The sequence below is a fragment of the Eurypyga helias genome, unplaced genomic scaffold (assembly GCF_000690775.1).
Source record: "Eurypyga helias isolate BGI_N326 unplaced genomic scaffold, ASM69077v1 scaffold15101, whole genome shotgun sequence".
In the NCBI taxonomy this organism is placed as follows: Eukaryota; Metazoa; Chordata; class Aves; order Eurypygiformes; family Eurypygidae; genus Eurypyga; species Eurypyga helias.
Genome location: NW_010231589.1, coordinates 17,354 through 43,605, shown reverse-complemented (window position 1 = coordinate 43,605; position 26,252 = coordinate 17,354). Strand labels below are relative to the sequence as shown.

The 26,252-nt window shown below is 39.5% G+C and overlaps 1 protein-coding gene across 1 annotated transcript in view; it reads right to left on the bottom strand.

The window, feature by feature from the left end:
• Window positions 1-26,252, bottom strand: part of ADAM22 (ADAM metallopeptidase domain 22) — a 55,480-nt gene that overhangs the window by 19,345 nt on the left and 9,883 nt on the right. Inside the window, exons 4-22 of the mRNA XM_010161134.1 lie at window positions 25,065-25,135; window positions 23,745-23,819; window positions 21,291-21,362; window positions 20,144-20,310; window positions 18,125-18,209; window positions 17,597-17,687; window positions 15,251-15,302; window positions 14,100-14,199; window positions 12,736-12,807; window positions 12,111-12,203; window positions 9,494-9,574; window positions 9,213-9,263; window positions 8,868-8,931; window positions 8,272-8,377; window positions 7,075-7,191; window positions 6,195-6,363; window positions 5,114-5,222; window positions 4,044-4,134; window positions 2,691-2,708 (exon numbers count right to left, since the gene is read on the bottom strand). Coding sequence (XP_010159436.1) covers window positions 2,691-2,708; window positions 4,044-4,134; window positions 5,114-5,222; window positions 6,195-6,363; window positions 7,075-7,191; window positions 8,272-8,377; window positions 8,868-8,931; window positions 9,213-9,263; window positions 9,494-9,574; window positions 12,111-12,203; window positions 12,736-12,807; window positions 14,100-14,199; window positions 15,251-15,302; window positions 17,597-17,687; window positions 18,125-18,209; window positions 20,144-20,310; window positions 21,291-21,362; window positions 23,745-23,819; window positions 25,065-25,135 — 1,684 coding nt within the window. The remainder of the gene's footprint in view (window positions 1-2,690; window positions 2,709-4,043; window positions 4,135-5,113; window positions 5,223-6,194; window positions 6,364-7,074; window positions 7,192-8,271; window positions 8,378-8,867; window positions 8,932-9,212; window positions 9,264-9,493; window positions 9,575-12,110; window positions 12,204-12,735; window positions 12,808-14,099; window positions 14,200-15,250; window positions 15,303-17,596; window positions 17,688-18,124; window positions 18,210-20,143; window positions 20,311-21,290; window positions 21,363-23,744; window positions 23,820-25,064; window positions 25,136-26,252) is intronic.

Sequence of the window (26,252 nt, the reverse complement as noted above, 5' to 3'; positions counted from 1 at the left end):
TTGAGGAAACCTGTTAACCACACACAATACGGCTATTAATAAAGAATTCAACCACCTGAGAGGAAACTCCCACATGCTTCTGATATGTGCAGAAAAGTGAATTACGTGGTTTCGGTAGGGGAAAACAAGGAACATTTCACTGACAAACTCTGATCACAATTTTCAACATGAATAGTTTGTGGCTCCTGAGACATTGGATAACCAGGTTGACGTTTCAAACTGCACAAGCTCCAAAAAGCATCCGTGGGGGAAGTACAGGAGTGCAGCCTGAGCCGAATGCATGCCTGCATCAAAAGGAGTTCAGGCAAAGTGAATGCTTTTTTACTTTCTGAGGTAGGTGCTTTCCATTTAGTTTTTAATTTCTGAATTCAAGAATAGCAACCTGTTGAGTTGTTTAAACCTCAGGAGGAGAAAAAACTCCAGTTTATTAACCATTTTCTTGCGCAGGGGAACTAACACCAGTGTCAGAGGTTCTCAGTTACTCCTGATTACCACAGTAGACTCAATCTGCCAAGACAAACAAAAATAATGCCACACATATCTGACAATAGTTTGCCCTTTTCCAGTACTAGAAGCTCAGTTATGGTGCATAAGACTATCAGTGCGTTAGAAAGTCCTAATCAAGTTATGCAATTTTTTTGCAGATGGTGAATTCATTGCTAGCAGGAAAACCTGCCATGCAAATATTCCAGTTCAGTTCCACCAAGTTGAAAAATCCTCACTAGTACAAACAGCTACTTTGAAAGTTGGCTATACCATAATACCAACAACTTAATTATCTTTTTAGCCTTGCACTTTCCAAGGCCTTTTTGCTTCAGTCTGCCCCTGTTAAGATGCACATTTATCAGAAGATTGATTCACATTCGGATTGCCTCCAACTACATACCTGACTTCATTCTGTATCTGAATTTCTAATGCTCCTAAAGTATTTAAAATATGTAATTACATGGCATATAAATCATTAGTGTAACAGTACTTCCACACTGTTTCTTCTAACTCCTCGGCTGCTGTATGAGTGGGTTCAGAGTTGACTCTGTGGGCATCTCTGCTCCCCAGGGTTCTTCCAGCAAACTGCTCTCTTGCTACTGCATCAGAAATAACTTCTTCCGTGTAGCTGTGCCCTTTAAGCCACACTAGCCCAGCTGGCAGAATCCTTGCTAATTGGCTCTATTTATTACTTTGTTTACTCATTTCAGTTGCTTAGTACTACCAAATACAATTCCTTATTCCTATGCTATGCTAAGCAGTAATCACAAACAATTTTTTAAAAAGGGACACTCTGGACACTGCTGAATGTCTGTTTTTTCTGTTTATGGAGCACTCCTTGTACATACCCAAAATTACTCTATTTAGAAGTCAGCCTAGGGAACTTCATTTTCTGCATGAAGGAGATTTAGTTACCAAATTTCTCCATCACCTTCACAAGCCGCCGCTTATACTGGTTTCCACTCTGCCTACGCCCACACACACAATTGCAGTCTGACTGCATACTCACAGCGCTCTGTCCATATACTGCTTTCTGGAGATGAGGGAATTTGAATTAGATTCTCTCACATTCCAATGCAAACATGCATGGGGCAGTCTCTTTCCATATTTCAAGGTTTTGGCTGCTCTTTCCTCAGCCAACACTGAAACATCCACAGTAGAGTGACTTGATGGACATGTTAGTCTGCACCTATACATACATCGTGTTCCACTAAGCGGCACCAAACCCTGACATTCTGCATTCCTTGTGCTGGGTGACATTTCCTACACACCAACCTCTCCATAAGGCTTGACTTCAAAAGCTTTGCCTTTTTCCCATTACTGTTTCTGCCACCCATCTGACCTTGTAGTACACAACTAATTCTTGGTAGTGTTTTTCGGCTTTTTCCAAGTATTTAGAGCCTGGCAGAGAAAGGCCTACAAAGGCAGGGGAAATGGAGAACAAGCACAACAGACAGCAGCAACAAAGAAAGCAGCAGCTTGGACCAGGAGGCCGTGATACAGGCAGAAAACAGGGGAATTTGAGAAACCCTTTTATCTGTGGGGGACTAGCAGAGGAAGGAGCCAACTCCTTCCCAGAAGATTCTTCTCTTGGCAGACTGATCAAAGGGACATGATCGTCCAGCAGCCAAACCCAAGACACTAGGAACTGTTTGGTTTTTGGCCACAAGTTTGAAATAGTAAAAGCTCAGCCCTGTGCTTTAGCGTAAGTCAATCGAGCAGGGTGACAGGAAACAGTGGGGTCCTCACTCACACACCAACTTAACTGCACTGTATTTTTAACTGCAAAGAAGCTCCAGGAATGAATTTGTCTCAAAAGGCTCCTGAACATGATGTTAATATTAATTATGCAATTCTCAGCCTCTCAAGAACACTTTCATCTGTAATAGCAGATTTTCAGTCTCTCTTACTGGAAATACTCTCCTGTTTTCCTATATAAAATAGTCTGTCTCAGAAGTAAAAATTATTTTTGCTACTCAGTCCACTGAAAACAGGATTTCAAGAAACGCATTTATACAATAAATACCGATTTCACACACTCAAGCAAATATTCTTTAAAATATGATAATTCATCACTATATTTGCTTAATAGAAAATACAGTGATCACTATTTTTTCTTTATAGCATGTAAATGAGCAAAAGAGAAGAAAAGCTATTTTCAGAGCTTTCTAAGATACATACATGCCATTATTTTCATCACATACCTCTGTCTTCTGTAGTTTCTTTCCATGCAAAGAGAAGAGAAAGAAAGAAGAATGAGTTATCATTATGCAGGTATACATGGTCAGTAAGAGAAAAAAAAAATGTAGAGACAAAAGCAACGTATGCAGAATGAAATTTTTGCTCAAAATATTTCTACAGAAAACATTTCTGAAATAAACATACCTCTATACATACTAAATTAGAATAAACAAGGAAAATATATTCATGTTGATGGCTAAAGTCAGTGCTGATTTGGAGGTGCTGTTCATGATGAGTTTAAGTCTATTCACTGTGAAGCTGCTACTGAAAGATGCACTTATGCCCTCCACCTCCAAAAACCAATCCCACTGGCTAGATGTGATCTGGAAATGAGCCCCTAACTTTTGGAGTTGCCCTCAAAACAGAAGGCCAAATTTGCAGATACTACCAGAAACTGAGGGTGATATACCAAGACAGTGTAAACTACCTTTTTATTGTCCTAATCTCCATGGTTTTTCCTTTTTTTTTTTTTTCCTTACATATTTCTGAGCTGTCCTCAGCCTACCGAGGTCTCACAAACCAGCAGAGGATGTGCCGGTTCGCTATGACAAACTGCTGGGGCCATGTCCCAGCTGCGCCTGCAGCTGAACCTGCCCAGCCTTCCAAGCACACCAAGGACCAGTGGAGGAAGGACTTCAAGAGCCACTCTCACCCAAACACAGGTCACAAAGAAAGTACCTTGAATCTTTTCTTAATACATGCAAAAAACCTAGACCCTTCTGTTTTTAGAAGTAATTCAGAAAAGGAAAAAAACTGAAAGAGATCAGTCAGGTTAAAATAATCCATTTTGCATCAGTGAGCAGAAAACTGACAGCTCTACATCAGGAGAGAATTTGCACCTTATTTGCAAATTACAGATCTTCCTCTTACTGAAAAGTATGCCTGAATTAATTTCAGGTTAAGCTGACTGAACACAAACACCTGTTTAAGGAAGCCTGTGGTTAAATGCTTTACTGACTGACTGAAGAGTAATCTTCCCAAATTTATGCTGTCATTATGAAAGATTTATAATTGAATCAGACTGTATACTGGTATTTCCTTTGGCAGATAAAGTAGAATCATAATCTGATCCTCTATAAAGAAATAGACATATAACTAAATAAGAAATTTCAAACCTGGATCAAGCTTTACAAAACCACAGATATGTAAAGATTGCTTGAAAATGATAATACTATAAAAATGTTGCTTTATAAGTATGATCCAATTTGGATTTTTTAGATTATGTTTGAACTGGTTTTTTTTTTCATAACGTACTCAGCTATCAGGTAAAATAAACATATTTTAAAATTGTATTAAGAAGAACAAAATTTACTTACTTGTAACCCCAGCCAGTTATTCCTAAAACGAGAGCCAACACTAAAATGGTGCCAGCAATAGCCCCTATTATTATATTTGTGCTAATGACACCTGAAAACAGAAGAAAGGGGAAAAATATACAGGGCTTTAGGAGAAAAATATACAAAACCAGTAAATGCACTGTCTTACAAAAACCTGTTTGGACAACTTGCACTAGGATGATTAATTCTTAGCAGTGGTATAATCTTGAAGTATAGCATGAACATAACAAAATCATTTGTAAATCAAGCCTTGACCTCTGTGTCCGTTTCCCTGAACTGAACACTTGCTACATGGGGATGCTGTACCAGGTATGCCAGTATAATGTTATCAATTAAACTGCTTTGGCTTACATCCTTATAACTTGCCTGACAAATACATGCTTACACTGGAATACAAGTGACTCTGTGTGTTTGCTCAAATCCCTTCCATACCTGAATAAACTAACCAAAAGAGACATTCTGGAAGATGGTAGAACTGTGTCGTGTCCCCCCCCCAGGATTTATAATGAAAAACAATCACACCCTCATTTTTCCACAATATATCTTTCCCTTGTATGCAAGCCTAAAGATGAATTAAAACTTCCACTCAAAAAAACATAAAAAGCCTAAAATTTGTGTGCTGACATTCTGCATACTGGCCATGTAACAAAAAATTCACTCCACAAATAAAAACCAATCACATAAGTAACATTACCTTTCCATCTATATATGAAAAGTCCCATTAACTTTTTGCTTGTCCTGATCTATCAATATACTTAATAAGGCCACTCAGATGACTGGGATAAGCAAGGTGCAACTGGGCACACTGGTACCATTCCCAAGAGGTGTACCAAGCACTTGTGAGCGGCACCGCTCACATCCAGCCCCATGTCTGAGACCTCATTCACAGACACCGAGTGCTTCTGCTATGGGAGGAAGGGAAGGGAATGAGGTTCCTATGGTGCATCACGTTCTATGCAAACTGAAAGAGTAGGAGATCTAGTTTTGCTTAATAAACCTTCCTCATATCCAAGCTTCACCAGTTATTGGTAAAAATTGTAACAGTGTACCTTTATTGATGGCATCTTTATCAAAAAATATAACATCTTTGATGCGAGAACTGCAGTCATCTCCTCCCCAGAATCGGTCACAGACACACTTTATTTCATTGCTACAAACCTGCAGCCAAAAGCGTAGCTCAGAATAACATCACAAAATTAACCTATTCCCATAATTAATGCCTACAGCATAGGTATATAATAGTCATATAGCACTGATAGCGTGTGTGCAAAATTCTGCAAAAACATTTTTAATATACAGCTGTTTTTAATGTATTTATTAGACATAACTGTATTAAATGTAGCTATACCTTATATATTAATATGTCATATGTATTAAGTACATAGAAGTATTTTAATGTAATGTATACTTAATAGAGCCATTTATAAATGCTTTTGGAGACTCTGAAAGTCAACGATTTAATTTTTTCAAAATATGACAAAGTGTTCACTTCAGATAAAAAAGTGAGTTTTCATGCAGTGTAAAAGACAAAAGACATTTTGAGAGAACAGCTCCTTTGATCTCAGCTCAGCCGTAGGGACCTGGACAATGTTTTAAATTGTGTGGGGGACAAAGGGACTCGCCAGGGCCACAGCAAAGCCACAGGCTGTGCATCGAGCAGAGAAGCTGCCACTAGCCAAGAGCCAGCTCACTGCCCTCTTCTCCAGCGCAAAGTAACTCTCAGCCAACAAAGTCCAACAACTTAGTGAACCTTCTTGGCTGCTGACACAATAAAGAGGGAATTAAAAAGAGCATATGGAAGAACAGAGACCCGAGTTTCTCAGTTCATAAAACCTTTATATTCTCCAGTACGTTGCCTGAGGAAGTATCAGTCAAGTTAACAGAAGTGACAGCAAAATAATTGACTGATAAAATTTTTGTAAAACTAATACATACCTTCTGTGACTCATTGTTTAAGATGCCTTGACTGGTATGCATTATGTTTACTTATGTGCCTCCTCCTCCTTTCCTTTTCAAAAACTTCTCAAGTATAAAAATTTCTAGAGTCATGCTAAGGTCTACCTAGTACACTACACAATGCCAGCTACTCAGCAAAACCAGAAAAAAGGATTAAAGAGTACAAGAACATACACCGTGTCCTGAACAAATTTGGCTGTCCGTGGTGCCTGGGCAGGTACTGAAGTTGAAGGCCTCGATGGGGAGGCAGCGATGCTCAAGGCACACCATGTTGGGCCCACACGGCGTCCCGTTCTCCACATAGCCCAGGTCCGTCTCCTCATCGAGCTTCACATGGCCGCCACTGCAAGACAACCAAGAGGACCCCAGAGAATTGTGCTGTGATTAGATGGAACTGCTTGAGAAACCAGGTCTGGGCTGCTGCCTTCAGTTTTGTTTGCATTATACGATGCCCAGGACCAAGAAAGAGTAAGTATTGGCTTATTTATCTCATGGGCCCTAATGTGAAACAAACCGAAACACAATGTATCTACATCAAACAAATGCAATGGTGAAAACAAAGACCATTTTTCCTGCGTAAGAGCTAGGGTCAGATACAACACTCAGTTAACTTGTGAAGGACTTTATTTCATTTTACAGTTGAGTGAAGCTATGAGAACACACCAGGTCTATAATTGGGATTCAGCTAACATACGGCAACATAATAAGCTGCCAGTTAGCTTTGGCAGTGCAGGCATATGTCTAAGCATTTTGAGTACATTAAGTACTTTACAAACGTTAAAGAACATAAAATCAAGAGGCCAGAGAAGAGCATTATGTCTCTACAGGCAAAATTAACTACTACACAGAGAGAACTGCAAAACAGCTGCACTCCCCACAGACAGTCAACTTCCCAAAGCTTAACAAAGGTTGAGCTGGAATAATGGTTATGTGTTAATAGGAGGGAAAAAAAAAATATGGAAACAGTTGTTCTCCACTTAGGAATGAGAAAGAGGCTTTTCTATAAAAGATGAACACTGATTGACTCTGTTCTGTTTTCAGGATTTCCAATTACCTGCAATTGTAGATTTTTCCAAACTGCAAGACTGATGATGTGATTTCACCATCAAGTTCTCCAAGTCGGGGCACACTGGATATATTGGAGCACAGAAGGTATCCACAAAGCACATCCCTGCATTGAGAGAATAAACAGATACTCACTGAAAATTCAGTGAAAATGGACAATGAAAAAAATGTGATTTTTTTCATATGCTTTGTAACATGTTTGTTATTCCTTGCTTTTCTCTCACTGACAGTATCTCCCATAAATAATGTCTGGTTTCCCAAGACAATTATTCTCCTCAGACCTTAGACTGGGAGAGTCTTTTTCTGATGTATTATGAAAAATGGTCTGAGTAATAGCAAGCAGGGACTTATCAAGAACAACCCACGTCAAACTGATTTAACAAAACAGTAACTGGCCCATAGTGTAGAACCAGTGGATAACTGGTTTAAACTCTCATATGACACACACATAAGGGAACTCGATACCAAATTTAATTCAACTGTTGAAGGGACTTCACAACTCATGTGCAGAGACTTGTGCTCTGTCAGAACAGAAGAGTCTGGCGTCTCACATATTACTGAATATTTTTTAATCATGGATATGTAATGGGAGAAAAGGTTATCAAATCTGCACAGAAAGGTGGGAAGGGATATGAGTTCATCTGTAGGCAGGACTAGAATTGACACTGACATGAATGGCATTGACAGAATGGAGAACTCATCTGAGAAAACAGGGTGCAGTTTGATAAGGACTGTCAAAAGGTTCAGAAATAGGAAGAAATAATCAACTGCATAAATACAGAACGTGCAACAACAGTTTAGGCAGCAACTTGCAGGAAAAGATGTGGAAAATTACAATATGATGAATATTGAACACAACCATGCAATGGCACAGCACAAAAGGTGAACAGCACACGGAGACGTGAAACCACAGGCTGCTTTCCTCTGCACTGCTAAGCCTCACAGAAAGTACTAGGACCACTTTTGGTCCAAGTGCTCCCAAACCTCAAATGGAGCTCCCTGACAAGAGATCACCTTCTCTTGACACTCCGCTCCCTCCAGAATTTCCTGCACTGAGGTCTGCAGAAGGCGGCCAGGGGAAGTCTGATACATACAGAGGATTTTTGAGTCTCTTCATACCAGCTAAAGAACTGGACCAGGGATAAAAGAGACTCATACCAGTTGTTTTCTAAATGGATCAACTTACTGTTTATTGCACTGTATCCATGAGTCCTTGTCTCTTCCACAGTTTCCTTTCTCGGTCCCTTCAATATTCAGCTTCTCATAGCAGTACCTGTCAGCAGCTTTCACTTCTGAAAACAGAAACAAATCTCTCCTAAGGTAATGAAAGACTCTAAAGCCAGATCCTGGGAAAGGGGGATGCACCATGGTGTGCAGGAGGCCTGTGGAACTCTGCACAGTGTTCTCAATGAAAAGTTTTAAGCTGGCACCACAGGAGTGTTTTAAAGTTTTGTTCAGAATGACCAGGTTTTATTGGTCAAAAATGTCCAGAAGCCACTGAAATAAATCAGTAAATATGAGTATAGACTCCCTATGTGGTTATTAATGAGAATTAAAACCTAAGACTTCAGAATAATCACCAATAAGTTAAATCAACAACAGAAAAAGAACTGAAAATGAGGACAAAAAGACAAAATGAGGGGGGAAGAAGGGGAGTGCCATACAGCCCTAGCTGGTTTTTAATGGTTCTGAATACATTCTCATCCATAACTTCTCTTAGCTAAGTTCATCTTTCAAGCCACATGAATGACCACCAACTTACAAACAGTAACATTCACTCACTTTCACCCCAGATATATTTACACTGCCGGTCCCTGGTTTTACATCTTCCTCCAAAACAAATACCCTAGAAAGAAAGAGATACAGAAAATGTTCCAAATAACTTAGTTTTACAAAATGTGCATTTGTTCAATATATAGATTTGTTCCACGCTTTCTATTGCGGCAACTAGTATTTGCTTCTACTTTCCATTTATTTAAATGCTTAGCTCCAAAATGTGACTAGCACCAAAAACTCAGGAAGGTCAGCACAATTCTCTCAAGTAACTTCCAAAGATCTTAAACAAAAATCTATAAAAAGCAGTTTATAAAAGCAGAAAGAATGTAAAACAATTGAAGTGCTAATTACCTGCTTGTTATCACATGAATATCCATCCATTTTATGAATATTGGGAGAACACTATAGAAAGAGAAAATAACTAGTAGATCACAGAACAAACATGCATGGAAGCAAAGTATACAACAAAAGTCAATTTGAAAACTATTTCAGTATCATGCTGTTTTCCAGTATCAGCAGGTTTAATACAATTTTTTATAGAGCTTACTTTACAAAATGGTAATATTCATAGTGATTAAGAGACTACAGGTAGATTTTTTTTTCATCTCTTGGACAGAAGATATAAAAATCACCTGACTGGAATTTCCTGTGCAGTTCTCTGCAATATCACAATCATTCACAGCTTCTCGGCACAAAACTCCTTTAGGTTCAAACTGGACAAAAAAAAGGACAGAAAATTAGTGTCTTAGTTTCTCCATATCTTGACTTAAATGCGATGCTCCCTTAGAGTTTTAACTAAAATAAAAACCAGGAAATATTAATGTGCTGACTGAAGTGGGAAGGCTTCCCTTTCCTTGGTGCAGACATTGCAACACTCAAGCCACCGGCCATTTACCAGTGCAAGTGGTTCCACTTTCTGATGCACCACCTCCAAAGTGCACTGGGTGCGGGACCAAGCAGGAGAAGTGCTATCCTGGGACACGTGACCCCTGAGGTTTGTCAAAATGCAGTGGCTTGCAGCATTATCTTGATCAAGTCATTGCACCTTTTTGTGACTATTGTACTCTTCTTTATAAAAACAGGATAGTGATCCTGATCTTCTCTCTATGCAAAACTCTAGGTATAAGCTTCTATCCAGAGAAGCGTGGCCAGCAGGTCAAGAGCAGTGATTCTCTCCCTCTACTCTGCTCTCATGAGACCCCACCTGGAGTGCTGCATCCAGCTGTGGAGCCCTCAACATCAGAAGGATATAGACCAGTGGGAGCGAGTCCAGAGGAGGCCACGAAGATGCTCAGAGGGCTGGAGCACCTCTGCTATGGGGACAGGCTGAGAGAGTTGGGTTTGTTCAGCCTGGAGAAGAGGAGGCTCCGGGGAGACCTTATAGCACCTTCCAGTCCCTGAAGGGGACCTACAAGAAAGCTGGGGGGGACTTTTTACAAGGACCTGTAGTGATAGGACAAGGAGGAACAGGTTTATATTGAAAGCAGGGAGATTTAGATTGGATATCAGGAGGAAGTTCTTCACAGAGAGGGTGGTGAGGCACTGGAACAGGTGGCCCAGAGAAGCTGTGGATGCCCCATCCCTGGAAGTGTTCAAGGCCAGGCTGGATGAGGCTTTGAGCAAATTGTCTAGTGGAAAGTATCCCTGCCCATGGCAGGGGAATTGGAACTAGATGGTCTTTAAGGTCCCCTCCAGCCCCAACCGTTCTATGATTCTGTGATTCTAACCCATTAGTGGCAATTGTTAGTCCTTCCGTTCATGGACATACTACAGATTACTTATTTTTCCTGAAAGGTTTCTTAAATCGGTGGTACCCAGTCCATTTTGCAGCTCTGTGACTTTTTTTCTGGATCTGCATGCGCATACATTTTTTGGGGAACAATGCTAACTCCACAGCTGGTGTGAACACGACAGAGGAAAAGGTACACTCTGGTACCTTCTCAGCCTTCAGCTTATCTTTTTCCTACCAGTCTCTGGAAAAATGAAGACAGGAATGTTGGAATGTTGTCAGAGGCACTACAGGATGCTGGGATGTACACTCACCATGTTTGGCTTGCAAACCCTCCTTCACTCCTGCTTTCAGGAAGGGTATTACAGGGGAAGGTAAATGCACATTTGGGAATTGTTATATATGGTCTTTTGGCTTGTCCTGATTAACACCTCCTAGGGACATGTGTTTTGCAAAATTCTGCCTTTCTCCTCATTGGCTAACCCACACTACTCCTCATGTAGATAAACCCTTGTCCCATTTGCAAAACTAATGTATGTACACAGAAGCTTAATTTATTTCTTATAGTCTTTAATATGGTGCCTGTATGACTTGGATGCTTGAACAAAATTCACCCACACTGGCAATCTGCTATTTTTTTATACTACATTAAAAAAAGGAATGTGCTTAGGAAAACGTGATCTGTTCAGCAAAATCTGTGCTTTTTCTTTTTTTAAGACTAGGATGATCACAAAGTCGAGAATGTGGTCCAGAATATTACTAATGTTCCTCCTAAGGAAATGAAACCCACAAATGCCCACGGACAAAGATAAAAATATCACACATAGTACACAACAGTCTTAATAATAATACTTATCAGTATTACTAGAGTGAGTATAAACAACTATGTGAAGTCATATTTAGCTGGACTCCCTTACAACCAGTATCTGGCTAAACCAACTTTAACTATTTATGAGTAAAAACACCTTATATACAGGGCTTGACTATTTACTCAATGGGATTTCAGTCAGTCCAGACATAAGAAGACAAAGGCAGATGTAACTGAAACTGAAGTCAAGTGTCTTTTAGATGAACACTTCTCAGCAATTCTGCTAGCTGCATTTTGAGGTTGGTTTTTTTTTTTACTACTCTCATGCCCTCTGTGATACCACTTTCTTATTCAGTCTCATGGAGCAAATCCAGAGCAATGTGTAAAGCACTGGGAGCAGTGCATGGATAAGGCCGTGTATGTTTAAACAGAACATCTAATGACACCTCGTGGAACTTCAACCTGACTCAAGCTTGTCTGAAACTGGAAGGCTTTAATTCACCTCTGCATTTGATCACAGTCCCCGCCTCAAGAAGCCAAGCCTGAAAGATAGAGAATAGCCCCAGACGAACCAGTTTTCAGCCAATTTTAAAAGGTAAGCTTTCAGAAGAGCAACCACAAGGTCTGCAAGGAAAAAGACATGTGCTGTGGTGCCTGTAGCCATGTGGATGCGTTTCTGTCGGCATGCTGCAGTGCAGGTCACTGCCCTTACCCGACATTTCCGACAGCAAAGCCCGTTGCTGCACTGGGAGCCTGCCGTCAGGGTGCAAGTACTGCAGCACTCTCCTCCTTCACTGGCACACTCCTGAGGAACACACACACTTATAACAGAATACATGGGAAAACAGGTGAGCCCCAATCTCTCTTATTACTTCTCGTCTTAGCACACTACCTGAACAGATTTTTAACCAGGGCTTTAGTCACCTGGAGGCAGAAAAAGGCATGCACTCCAGGGCATGAAGCTGCTGTTCCCTCTGCAATACAGTAAATAACTTTCTAACTTCACAGTGTCAATCATTAAATACTGACATTTTAGCACTGACCAGAGTCACGTTACCATCTACAAAAATACAACTTTTTATTTAGTTTTAACAACTTTTAAGGCCTGGTTCTGCACAGGTAGCTATGACTATTACTCTTCAGTATTTATGCGGTGATAAAATAAAAAAAGCTGGTGCACATTGTGTTAATGATGATACAAAAAGGTAAGAAATTATGAATCCTTTGCCACAGGACCTTAGTATTGCCTGTCTTCCTCCTTTTAATGTTAATGGCAGTGACAGGCAGCACCATGCCCTGAAGAATCTAGTTGCTAATTTAAAGTACATTGCACTTACCGCTATCGTCCCACAGTCACACTCCTCTCCATCTTCCACAAAGCCATTGCCACATTCTGGAGGATCCAAAAGCTGCAGGACAAAATCAGAAATCAAAAGGCATGTCTTTCCTGAGGGGATCATTATCATATTTACTCTGTATAACATGGTTTTTTGGCTAGCACTCCAAAGACATTAACCAGAAACTACCTACAACTCGGGGAGAAGCAAACTAGAAACAACATAAATGAAATTTGCAGAGAACTAACAATGCTGTGAACTAATTCAGCAATGTTTCCAAGTCATGTAGAGTCTTCCATTTTTACATCAGATTCAGTTTGAGCAGAAGCCATAATCAAAACCAAAAGGTGTGATAATAAAAGAAAAAGAAAAAGCATTATTGTCACAAGGGTTGCAATTGATGCTCTTCTGGAATTCAAGTTATGAGAGCCATGTCTCAGGTTGAAACCTGTACTATATCTTCAGAAGGAAAAGCCATAAGAACATTGTCCTTTGGAATGATGTGGCTCAGAAATGCATGGAGAGAGGAGAGACTGTGTTTCTTTGTCTATTTTTGTTGTAGTCAGATGCTTTTTCCTTTCCTTTTTCTCTACCATAGTTGGGAACTCTCAGCAGTTTTACATAAGCATGTGTCACAAGCAGATGAGAAAGTATAGCTGGTGAGGCTTCCTCTCATCCTTCAGCCTCGCTCATAAGCTGTAGCTTAAAATGTCTAAATCTGTGTATTTGTAGTAGAAGTTTCCTTTCCGAGGGGTAAGATTCATTCAGCATTTTTTACATAGGACCCATGCTATGCTGCTTTTTAATGGGCACTTATACGCTGTTCTTTGTAGCTTCATTGTTTCTCACTTCCTAAATTTTTAAAGGTAATTCTTCAGAAAGAAAATAAAATGTTTTTTCTTTTCTTCGGGCATAATAAAACATAATAGTAGTTTTATTACAGATGTAAAATGAAAGCAATCTTACTTCAGTTTCTAGAGATTTGTACCAAAAGACATCAGTTCAACACAAATTAGAATTCAAGCTGTGCAGAAGTTTACCAAGACTCGGAAAATATATTCAGCAACACATTGAATTTACAATATTCAGAACAAAATTGTGAGGGATGATTCTAGATCAAAGCCTGCGGGAACTCTGTTGGACATGAAACCACTTTTTAAAAATCAATTTAAGTATTATTTCCAAACTACCATGAACTAAAACCAGCTACTTTTACTTAGATGTCAGAAAATTCAGAGAACTTAGAACCAGAAATATAAAAAGTCAGGTTTTATTCTTTCCAACATTATAATTTTCATTCTTCTTGGTTTCATCTAAACTAGAAATAGAATAGAAATAATATGCAATAATAAGGTATCACTTACTTTGGTTGGTTTATTGAAAAGGCAGGCTCCACCTCCATTGTTTAAAAATTCATGATACTCTTCAATATCACACTTGGAGAACTTGCTTGGAAGATAATACCTGCACAGAAATAAAGTAGCAGGATTACTTTCTGTAGTACTTTTTATACTATATTTTCTTTTTTCAAAATAGGAGGAAAAATGTAATGTTACATTCTAGAAAAAGTACAAAACCCCACTCTTCAGAATCAGAGTGACTATCTGCTTGCAACTCTACATAATTTGTAAATCATTTTAGTAAATGACAACTTTCAACAGTGACACATTTCAGGAAAAGTGAGAGGTTTAAAACATTTCACTAAATTATTTCACACCAAATACCACAAATCTAATTACACACTGTGTAGTTGTCACAAACACGACCCGTTGCACTAACAGCCTTGATCTCAGAAGTACATTTATTTGTTCCCGTATATACCGCAGGAGACAAAGATTGCTCACAGTTCATCTCTCTCTTTGATGAAATTGCTCTCCTGGCCCATGGAATTTTTATAGAATAGTTATGCCATTTTTAATCATGCTTCTAACAAACATCAGCTAACATTTCAGCTTTCCTCTCTCATGTACCCCACTAAATAAATTTCATTCAGGTACAGAGTGCCAACCTAAGGCACAGTGCACAACCTAAAAACCGTATGATGCAGAGAATCTTTGCATGGATCCTTTCCACAGGGAATTTTTCCAGAAGTAACTTAAGTGATTTTTATATTTAGGTCCCTAGTCATGAAAGTACTTATGTTTCAAGCAGATTTTGGAGTCTCAAGGGCTTTCCTGTATCAGCTCATCCTCATCACTGGTTAAGAAAATATTAGCAGAAGTACTATAGAAAATAATTCTGCGTTTCTGGGAATGATGGCTTGCAAAACATAACTGGTATTTTCCATCGCTAGTGTTTATGATTTAGGTCAAATCCTCACATATCCTCTCATTAACTCATTTACTCCCACATTTCTTTGAAAGTGTCTTTTCTATGTATGTTGTACAGCTAATACCTTACATTCTGAAAAATGACTCACAGAAAATACTCTGCTGAATCACAAAAGGCAAACACTTTCACACCATTCTGTTATGTCATATGAAGGCCATGACTTTCCCCTAGTGAAATGCCTTACCCCGTGTCTCCCATTATGCATCCAGACCATGTGTCTTCACACTTACACTCACCTGACAACAAAAAAAAAAAATTACATCTTGAGTCTTGTAAGTCCAAAATAATGCATTTCTTATCACAAAAACCACACTGGAGTCAATTCCATTTCATATTTAAATATAAGTTGAAATTAATCATTTGCTGGTTTATTGCACACCTTTGTTTAAGTGCATCAGTGCCCGTTGACAAACCTTCTTTCATAAACTATACATGATTCTGTGCAATCCTGAGCTTTGAACAGATGTCCTGGTTTTCTTTCCTTTTCTTTAAGCGAAGTTAGGGGAAACCGCAGTGTCACCCTCCAGCACTTGCCACTCGTGAGTCAGCTCTCCTGCTTTCTCCCATGTCATCATATTTGATTCTCAAATTTTCAGATAAAAAAAAAAAAAGAAATTTTTTTTTTGTTCTCTTCTACTACTGTGCTAATGCGACTGGGGAAACCTTTGCTTGGAAAAAAGAATCCACCAAACAATAATGTACACAAAACCGCATAATATGGTCTGTAAACAGAAGCCAGTACAGCAGAATCTAGCAGCTTCTTCCTCTGCTCTCCCTCCCTTCCCTGCCTGCCTTCCTTCTTCAAGCAACTCGCCAGCAGGCAGAAGGCAGCTCTCCCTTCTGCCCTGCCAGGCTGCCTGGGATTGCTTTGCTCTGGTCACAGCCCTCCACTTTCAGAACTGTGACTTGTGTCTATTTCTGTTCAGATGCTTCGCACGTACACTTTTCTCTTTCTCCAATTTGCATTACTGTAATACATGAACATCACTTTATTGCTTCCATTTTAAAAGTACAGTTAAAAAAGAAATGAGGCTCAGCCCAGCAGTTGTATTTTCCTCCCCCTACCCCACCAAAACCATGTCCTGCTTGTCTGCTCAGCCATAAGAAAAGGAACCACCACTATTACCATTTTCACTTTTACCCTGCCCCTATATCAGGTTAATAATACACAACTTGAAAATGAATAATGAACATGGTGCTGTATAGAGCATCCATCCTACATTTCTGTGGAGCCCTCAACATAAGAAGGATATAGACTAGTTGGAACAACTCCAGAGGAGGCAAAAAAGATGATCGGGGGGCTGAAGCACCTCTCCTATGATGAAAGGCTGAGAGGGTTGGGTTTGTTCAGCCTGGAGAAGAGAAGGCTCCAGGGAGACCTTATAGCCCCTTCCAGTACCTGAAGGGGCTACAAGGAAGTTGGTGGGGACTTTTTACAAGGGCCTGTAGTGACAGGACAAGGGGTAATGGGTTTAAATTGAAAGCTGGGAGGTTTAGATTAGATATCAGGAGGAAGTTCTTCACGGAGAGGGTGGTGAAGCACAGGAACAGGTTGCCCAGAGAAGCTGTGGATGTCCCATCCCTGGAATTGTTCAAGGCCAGGCTGGATGGAAGGCTGTGAGCAACCTGGTCTAGTGGAAGGTGTCCCTGCCCATGGCAGGGGGGTGGAACGAGATGGTCTTTAAGGTCCCTTCCAACCTAAACCATTCTATGATTCTATGATTTCTGAATAGTTTTCAAAATAAAATTATGTAAATTGCAAAAACCTTTACATGCAGATGTATCTCTGCATTATATACTCTCTTTACATTGACTCAAAACAAAATTCAACTCGAGTTCTATTACTCAATAGAACAATATTGTTTTTTAATGTAAGCTATGCAAGTACACATGATCCAGTAACTAAGCACTCCAATTCATCATCTAAATTGTTTCAAAACTATATTATTATTTTAATCATCCATTGTTCTCTATGTACTTGGATTTCATATAATACGGAAGCAGGGAGAGTGAGGTGTTGTCGGGGGGCAGAGATCTGAATTAAGGCACTGCAGTTAAATAGGAGTTACTAAGAAGCTGAATGCCAGTAGGGTGGCAAACACAGGAGATTTGGGTAATCTACAAGAGGACTTCAGACAAGGCAAACATGGAATAACCTGTGTTGTCAAAACCATCCTACAGAACAGGATTGAGGTGACTCCTCATCTTCCCCAGGCCTAATAATGTTTCTACCTTTGCCGTTTAGTCTGGGGGTGTGACACTGATCTCCCTGAAATTAACATCTTTATTATTTATTTTAAATGAAATGGTGACACCAGTGCTGCCAGCAATTATGGGCAGGGGATATCACAACATTTAAATAGAGGAAAATTAATGATAGGTTTCTCCTCATGTTATTACGAGAAAAATTAAAATACTCCAACATTGTTGGAAATATGGGGAAAAAATGCATATCAGAGAGACATTGATAAGATCCTCCACTTTTAAAGATTTTTCTCTTGAGACAGAGCGAAAAAGCAAACAACCTTACCACTTATAAGTTTCCTTCTATCTGAGAAAATACCAATGTTTTGGGCCAAGGTCTGTGCCAGGGTAACTGCCATTAAGTCTGGCTTTCCGAACTGAAAGAAACAAGCAAGGTAGGAAAAGTATCAGCTATGCACAGGTATCTCAGATGCAAGTGAAGTTTTTCTCGTTTCAAGTGAATAAAAGGCAAAATCAGTTGCACAATGTTAGTTCTTACATCAGAACAGCTGACAAGTGAGGAAAACTAAATGCTGGCTTATGGACAAGTTAAGTGAGAGAAAGTCTGTTTCTTTCAGACCACTGTAGCTGCAAGGATGAACAACGGGATATTTCGGAATCAGTGTATCTGTATCCATATCTGACTTTATTCACCCATCATCACTCTTCTTTGAGACATCTCTCTCATAGAGCTGCAGTAAAACTCTGCATCAGCAAAGAAGCAGCAAGATATTTTGAGAAACATGTCTGCTCTGATAAATTCTGTATAGATAAATTTCCACCATTTTTTGCTCATACCAGTATCCCCACCTACCTCATTCACACCTCCGCCTTTAAGCAAGGAGCAGATTCCACCAGTGTGGGCTATGCCGCTCCGACTGCTCTGAAATCGACTTCCCCTTTGACAAAAAGGAAGAGAAAATAAAGTTTACCCTGCTCAGCCCTTAAGTTCTGCACCTACCCATCCCAGTATTCACCCTTCCGATTTCCAAATGAGAAAGTGGCATTTGCATATGCTGGCTGTCACCACTATGCTGCAAACTACACAAAAACAAAATGGGAAAACCAGAAAACCACTCACAAACCTCACATGACAAATTATCTCCAGAGAAGCTGTACCATCTTCCCTCCTCCATCTTACATTATCTAATATAGGAAAGTACAAGAGGACTATTTTGCCAAACCACCTGAATCTCACCAGCCTTTTGTTCGTTGACATACTACTGCAGCAAGTGACTTCCACTGGCACACGCTACAGAATGAGCACAGGAGAGGCTACCATGTTGCCAACGCACGGGGGACTAGTAAAAAGATGTGTTCAGTTGGGCAATGCTGGTGTGAAAAACTCAAAGGGAGATGTGTTAGTGGCTCCCTGATGTAGAGGTAGGTGAAAACTCCCTGGAACTGCAGCCCATCTTATCCAGGGGACAGCTGCACTGTGAGCCTAAATATAATCACCTCTTTGGTGCTGGTCATGTCAGCATGAATGGCTGCCAGTTACTGGAGACAAAATATACTCTGCTCTGCTTCAGCATACTCATCCAGCCAGCTGCGGCAAATTGTTTTTTTCAGAGGAAAACAGAAACACATCAAGAAACAACAAAATGGACTGTGCTGAAGGTGGAAGTTCATTTGTAACCAGTGTACCATCACACCAGCCAATGTCACCTCCCAACTTATCCGCATCTCACCCATAGACACAACTTCAGAAACTTAAGTTTCTAAACAGTCTATGAATGCAATACCTCAAACATCGGTGGTGGTGTTATGGACAGCACTGGAATTAGCATTACAGTGGTATCAAGTCCCAGTCCCAGAGCACACAGGCCCCTCTTTGCCCTAGCCAATCCACAAACATTCATAAGAACAAGACTTCCCCTGAAGACCTTACAGTATCACCAGAGAAGATACACAAAGGATGTGAGAAAACCTGATTCCCATTTTACAGGCGAACAGCTGAGACAGAGAGAAACTAAAACGTGCAAGCACCACTCACAGCTCTGACTAGCTGTCTTCATGGCAGCAGTCAATGACAGTAATTAAGTATGTACAAAAATTCTGAAAGGCTGGATACTGGGGCTGGGCATTCTGGCACCCTACATGAGTCATGTGAAAGTGAGGTGTTCAGGTTAAGTTTATTCACATGGGCTCCTACAATGGTCAGCAGAGAAAGATGAGGACTCCAACAGAGCAATTCAACTGGCCTGTGGATCAAAAATCTGAGTCATGAACCTCTCCTCTATTTTTGTACATGTATTTTGTTATATCTAAAACAATTTAAAGATTTAGAGAAAATAACATTTATCCCAGCTTATTCTTCTTATAGCACATGTCTCTCTGCAGAACAAACTGTTTCGAGAACCTGAAATGCTTCAGTAATCCTGCAGCATGCAGGTCATTCAAGAAAATGAAGCAGACCATAGTGCTTTTTAAGCAGGAAACCTCATTGATTTCAAAGTCAATGTCCTGCTTTTAAATAATACAGCAGGGCTGTCCATGCTCTACTGCTGAAGAAGCCAACCTCTGAGGTGGAACCATGCATCACTGTCCAGGCGGCTGTGCTTGCAGAGTAGGTAGTTGCACAGAATAACCAAGGATTACAGCGCATGCAGCTCAGGCTTAGTATATTAAAACAGAGAGTCAAACCTCTAGTTGCACGGGCAGGCAGTTTGTGCATTAACTTTTTCCCACCTCCCCATCAGAAACATTATTTTCTGCATTATTGTGGATTACACACACAACAGAAAGGAGATGCATCAGCCACTTGTGATAAGCAACCCCCAAGGAAAGAAAAAAAAAACCCAGTAATAAAACATCACACGAGATTACGTACGAAAAAAGGTGAACTGCGTCACTTTTCTCTCTGATAAAATCCCTCCTATATTTCATAAACTCACGTAGGGTCACCAAGGGGTTTTCAGATATGGTGAACTTGTTATCAGTAGCCCAGGTTTCCATGGCAACCAATACTATCCTGGTGTTAAGTTGTTCTTTATATATCTAGTACATTAACAGAACGAACAAATATATTATGTCAAATAGAATAAAGGTGATTTTTACCCCTTTTTTGTAATAGCTTGCATTTTTACATAACGAAGTATTTTGCTTATTCTAGCACACTTTAGGTTCTCCCAGGTGATTTTTATCTCCCTTAACACCAACAAACAAACATGAAAAGAAAGTAGAATCTAAATTTTAGGCCTATTCTTCAATCACTTCTCTCAGCCTGTGGAAAGATTACTTGCAGGTCCTACACTGGAAAAATTACTAGAGAATCATTCCAAATAGTTCAAAGACTTGGAATTAATGGGTCTTTCATAACATCCAGCTCACCCCAGTGACACATGAGGGCTCTCTTATACCAAAAAATTACCTACAAAACCGGAGTTTTCACTGTTACACACCTCTATGGGAGTATTTAACCTTGTGCTGGCTGAATCATGAAAAAAAGGGCCATCTTTTCAATGCTGGGGGTCAATACTCCACACCAAATACTTTCAAGAGTAGAAACTGCCTTTTTCTTTTTCCAGTAATACTTTTCTGGGGCGAGGAGCAAGATCCAGCAGCTCATCCAATTTAGCACCATAAATATAATCCACATAATCCATCTGTATGTCCCTATCCTAACTCAAACGAGCTCTTTCTGGGGAAATTTTAGTGCATTTTAATTTGATTGTCCTTTGGGTTTCTGGTTGTCAACACAGGGATCCTGTATTAAAATTTGTCACACTTAAGATGCCCTTTAAAACTCAGCACAAGGAATTGATCCAGCAGGATACTTGAATGTTTGAAGCCACAAAAAGTCTTTAATGCTTTATATTAGACAAAGCCTTTATAGGTGGTTTTTAGCCTGAAAAATTGTGATCTTCACATATGTTACAATTAGGTATACCATGAACTCACAACTCCTGCATCTATCAGTAGGAGAGTCATATGACTCATCTCAAACGTAAAAGAACATTTAGTTGAGTGATACTTACTAAATCTGCCATGTTCACAACCGATTTAGCATAACTGTTTGTATGGCCGACAGACAAACGGTGCTTTTTACACTGCAAAACAAACATACACACGTTACATGTACAGTTTTCAGAAAAATAAGCTCCATTTCTAAAAAAACACAAAGTAAAAAGCAACTACATCAACAGTAAAACCTCTGTGCAAGGTTTGGTCTCCTGTGCTGAATGTAGTGCTAATAAGCAATAGTAAAAAATTGCTCAGAAATGTACATTAGTGGTATAGTTTACAACAGCTGTTGCATTAATTCCTGTTTGGAAAGCACTCTAAGATCTATAGTGAAAAATGCTATAGAAACAGGAACATACTGTTATTTTTGTGTTATCTTTATTATTGCCAGTTTTAAATTTAATTCCAAGTGACAAAACAGAAATTAGCAACACTATTTCCATAGCTGAGACTTCTTTAGAGGGCTTAGCCCAAGAAAGCCTGCATCTGTGTTTTAATGTATCCACTAGACTTCCTATGTTTGGGTTTTTTTTTCAGTTCTCTCTCTTAAGCTGCCTTCTGGATTTCTTCATGCACAATTTCACATTCCATAATGCCACAGCAACTGGTTTGAATCACTTGAGCAATAAGACTGCAACAGCACCCTTACTGATATCTATAATACAGTGCTATAAAGATGACGCTGAAAATAGCTGTCCAGGTACTCCTATCTACATAAAAAACACTTACAAAAGAACACCTTGGGTATGAAAGTCATAAAGTATCTTAGAAGAATTTATGACAAAAGGATCAAGATTTTCAGAAATGTTTAACCATCTTGTGCCCCATGATGCCTGATTTTGGAGTGAAAGTTGTCCATATTTTCTGGAAGTTAGGATCTTTTACTGGGCAAGGAGTGTCCAGTAGCTAGGGGGTGGAGGAAGGATTTTTTTTGAATGGGGAAAGAAAATCCCAAAATGAGGATGTTAAACTTGCTAAAAAAACAGAAGGAGAGGACCGCGAAGCTAAAAACGGTAGAAAGGATGAAATGGTAAAGCTACAAAGCAAGTGGAAAATGTAGCACAGGAACAAAGGGAATGAGTACACTACTCAAGTCTGTATTTGCAACTAAAATGTCAAATTTCAGGCCTCCAGCCTCTCTAAGCATCCTACAGAAATGTCTTCAGTACACTAATTTATAATCCTATTTCAGTGTTTGGGTTTCAACAGCTTCATTCCCCGACTGGAAGCAATGGTTGGACGAGCAGCTAAGAGGACAGACAGCAGTGCAGCGCACCCCTCACAGGGCTGAGCTGCCCCCAAGGGGGCTGGTGGGATGCAGCTGGCTCCACAGACCAGAGGAAGAAGCAAAAGGTTCATTGCTCCCTCCAGGAGAGCCTGGGGAGGGTGAACGATGGAAACAGCTTCAACTCCCCAGGCTGTCAGCTCCACGCTGAGCCCATCTGGAGGCTCGTTCCAATTTAGGGAATTCTGCATCCAGTATTGTCCAATTTAATCCAAGAACGTACTCATATGCTCATCAAACTGAGCTGATGGAGAAGTACACTGTCTTTGGACAGTGGCACATTCCTTTTACACTGATGTCTATTTCTGCCAACTTGAGTAATGCTTGAGAGAAGCTGCATGTAACAGAAAGGGTAGATAAAATGTATAGATACATTTTGATTTTAAAGCCATAAAGGACCATCACATCAACTAATGTTGCCAGTCAGAGGGGCAGTTCAGTCTCTGAACTTACCCAGTTTCTTCAAGATTGAATCCTACTGTTTGAGTTTGACACCACCACATCTTCCAAAAATACACTGTCTGGATTTGAAGACTCCAAGTGAGAGAATTCACCATTCCTTTGATATTCCTTTCATTAATTATTGATCATCTTCACTGACATAAATGCGTGCCTTTTCCCACTTGAATGAGTCTGATTTTTCTCCAATACACTATCTTTGTTATGCCTCTTTCCACTACATTAAAAAGCCTATCTGTGTTCTCCCAGAGAAAGTATACAAGCTTAACAAAATAGTATTTTTACATTGATTTTAACATATAAAAAAATCTAGTCACTATTAATCTCCCCATTGTCAGCAGACAATGCACATTGCAATAACTGCATTATTGATGGCTGAGTGGCTATAACTAAGATAAGTGCTCAAGAAAGCCAGAAAGAAAAACATCAGCTTAAGTCACAGTGACATTAGTTACTTTTTGACACAAAGCTTTAATTTATGACCCTTCTTTCTGATACTCAGGCCTGGCTGCATTCTTGGTGAAATCACCTTGCCAAAATTCAGAAACAACTTCATCAATGGCTAATGAGACTATGATGTCTTTTTTTTTTTCAGGGCATACTGAATTTATTCTGAATTTGTAGTTGTCCTTCATTGTTCTCCTTTATGGACCAATTAAGACAATTGGATGTTAATAATTACATGATGTTGAAGTGCATCAGTGACCACAACAGTCAGTCTTACCATTAGATGGTCATTAACAATCATTAACTCAATGTATTTTGTTTCCTCTTCAACTTTACGTGGAATCTGACGAACCTACGGAGAGAGTACAACTGTAAGAAAGTCTAACAGAATACAGATAGGGTGTAACTGATAACTAGAAATGGCTTCAGAAAATTCTCATGCATATATTTTTCCTGTTGCCTCAGTTCTGGTCTCAGATATTGATGAAACTTCTGATGCATATTTAAAAAAATTTTTTTCACCTCCACCAGGACATTTATATGACCTTAAACAATGAAATCAAGTCTTTCAACACATCTAATTCCCAGTTTAGTTTTTTTTAAAGAAAGAGAATCTCAGTGGGGCCTACCTAAAAGTGGCTGGTGTCAGCTCTAAATGTTTTTTTTCCACAGAGAATGGGATCCCTCCTGCACCCTTGATGAAAAACCTCTGCAACAATTCTATTTCTTACTCACACACTGCTCCATTCACACAGTGAACACCGTAGTCACCTCTGAGTTACCTTTACTTTGTACTTAGAAACATTTATGACTGTGTTTCTTCATGGTGTCCTTGTTTTCCTGTGTTTTCCAGGAGAGTTATTTCATCGTTATGATTTAAAAATGCAGAGTAATGGCTAGTTTATAGAAAGGTAGCAAACCACCTGGTATAAAGTAGTACCCTCAAGAATGATGTCTGGAATTTCTCCAATGTCTTTCTCATTTCTCTTTTGCCTCTGAGAGGCTTGCACTAGAGATGCTGAAGTCACCTTCCCCTCCCCCTGCTTTCAGTATTTCATTTTTTTCTGCACGGTTCAGCCCCCCAGACCCAGCTCTGTTTTGACTTGTACCATTATTTGAGCTCTGTTCCTAGAACACGAAGAATTGCTGTTATCTTTCCAGGGTACAAACATCTCCACATAGTGGTTCCTCCAATTTAATAAACAGGGAATGAACTCTTAGTTTAGAATATTTATATTAAATCAAAGTCAAGTGGATTAAAGTAGCTACTTGTCACCATTGCAACAGAAAAATATTTGTAAATGTTTCTTAATTGGGAGTTTCTGATAAAACTGTACTCAAAATGAGAAAGATATAGCTACTTTTTCATTTGCAAATAGCAGTGTTTAAAAATTTTATAACTCTTCAGATAGGTAAAGTCCAAGAGAATCCAACAGTGTTTTGTCATCATTCGATAACTCTTTTTATAAGAGCTGTATTGATACAGATACCTCCTGCCAAACCAGCAGAAGCAGGACTTCATCTGGATAAATTAATCCAGGAGACACAAACCAAACTCGATGACATAGTACTTATAAACAAGCACATTGGCACATACCTGCCTTTTACTTCTTTTGTGTCTTGGCTTTATAACAAACTTCGGTGATGTTGTATTCATCTGCCAGAACTCTAAGCAGAAAACACAGGCAAATACATTGAATGTTTACAAGAATATAGCCCAACAGTTAGTGACCCCGATGGCGCGTGACAGGAATACGGCATTCTTCTGCACATCAGATGCCCTAACAACTCCTTTTTTCAAGCTTCCAGCTATAAAGAAGGCAACGTTACAGATGCTTCCCTAGTAACAGGGTTCTTATTAAAAACTCTACAAGTGATAATCTGGGTCTGCTGAAACAGCTGATCTGTGGGTGTCACGCTTCAGAAAGCACAGCAGATGTTCCATGCCAAAACTTCACCAACACTGGGCATGGAATATTATTAGCACAGTGCTTCCAGAGAGTGAATCACATTTTTGGGAATTCAGCAGCATTCACGGAGCTCTCGCAATAGCTACCTAAATTAATAAGAAGAGGACAGAAGGCAGAATTAATGCTTTAAGACAATTATACTCACAAAGTAAAATATGTTAAGAGTTGGGAGAAACCTCATGAGATTTTGGCAATGCTCACTATCAATACAATATTCCTCCTTTCTAATCCCACTGTGTCTTTAATTTCTGAAACCTCTAATCATAAGCACCAAGTAGTTTATTCTTTTGCCAAAGCTCTTCCGCCAAATCTATTACTAGCCACTCGTGGAAAGGAACACATCATAAACTAAGCAGAAGACAGTACTTTCTCTCACCCTTTTAAATGTCCAAGAAGTATTTTTCCATCTTTAATTTTAGATTCACAGTCCCTGCCTCACTTTTCTCTGTACAACAGACATCTCTCTCCTTATCTTGTAGAAACAGGTTTACTATTTACATAACCTCAAAAAGATCTTTTTTTGAGGCACATAAATAAAATGTTTGCAGTTGCTTAATTTGTAATATGTCTTTTCCCTTTGTCCCCTCCTTTGTACTTTCTCCAGTTTTGGACATCCTTTCAGTTTCCAGGGATTGAAAGATTGAAAACTGCTTTCAGCATTCCACAGTGATTTTATCAATCCTGGGGAGAAGTAAACAGTACCATAGGAGCTGTGTAAATTACGGGACTTCCAGTTCAGGTGCCTTTGTACATAACTTTTTTGTTGTGTTACAAAAACCCCAAACAGTTCAGTTTCACTGGTGAGACAGGAAAAC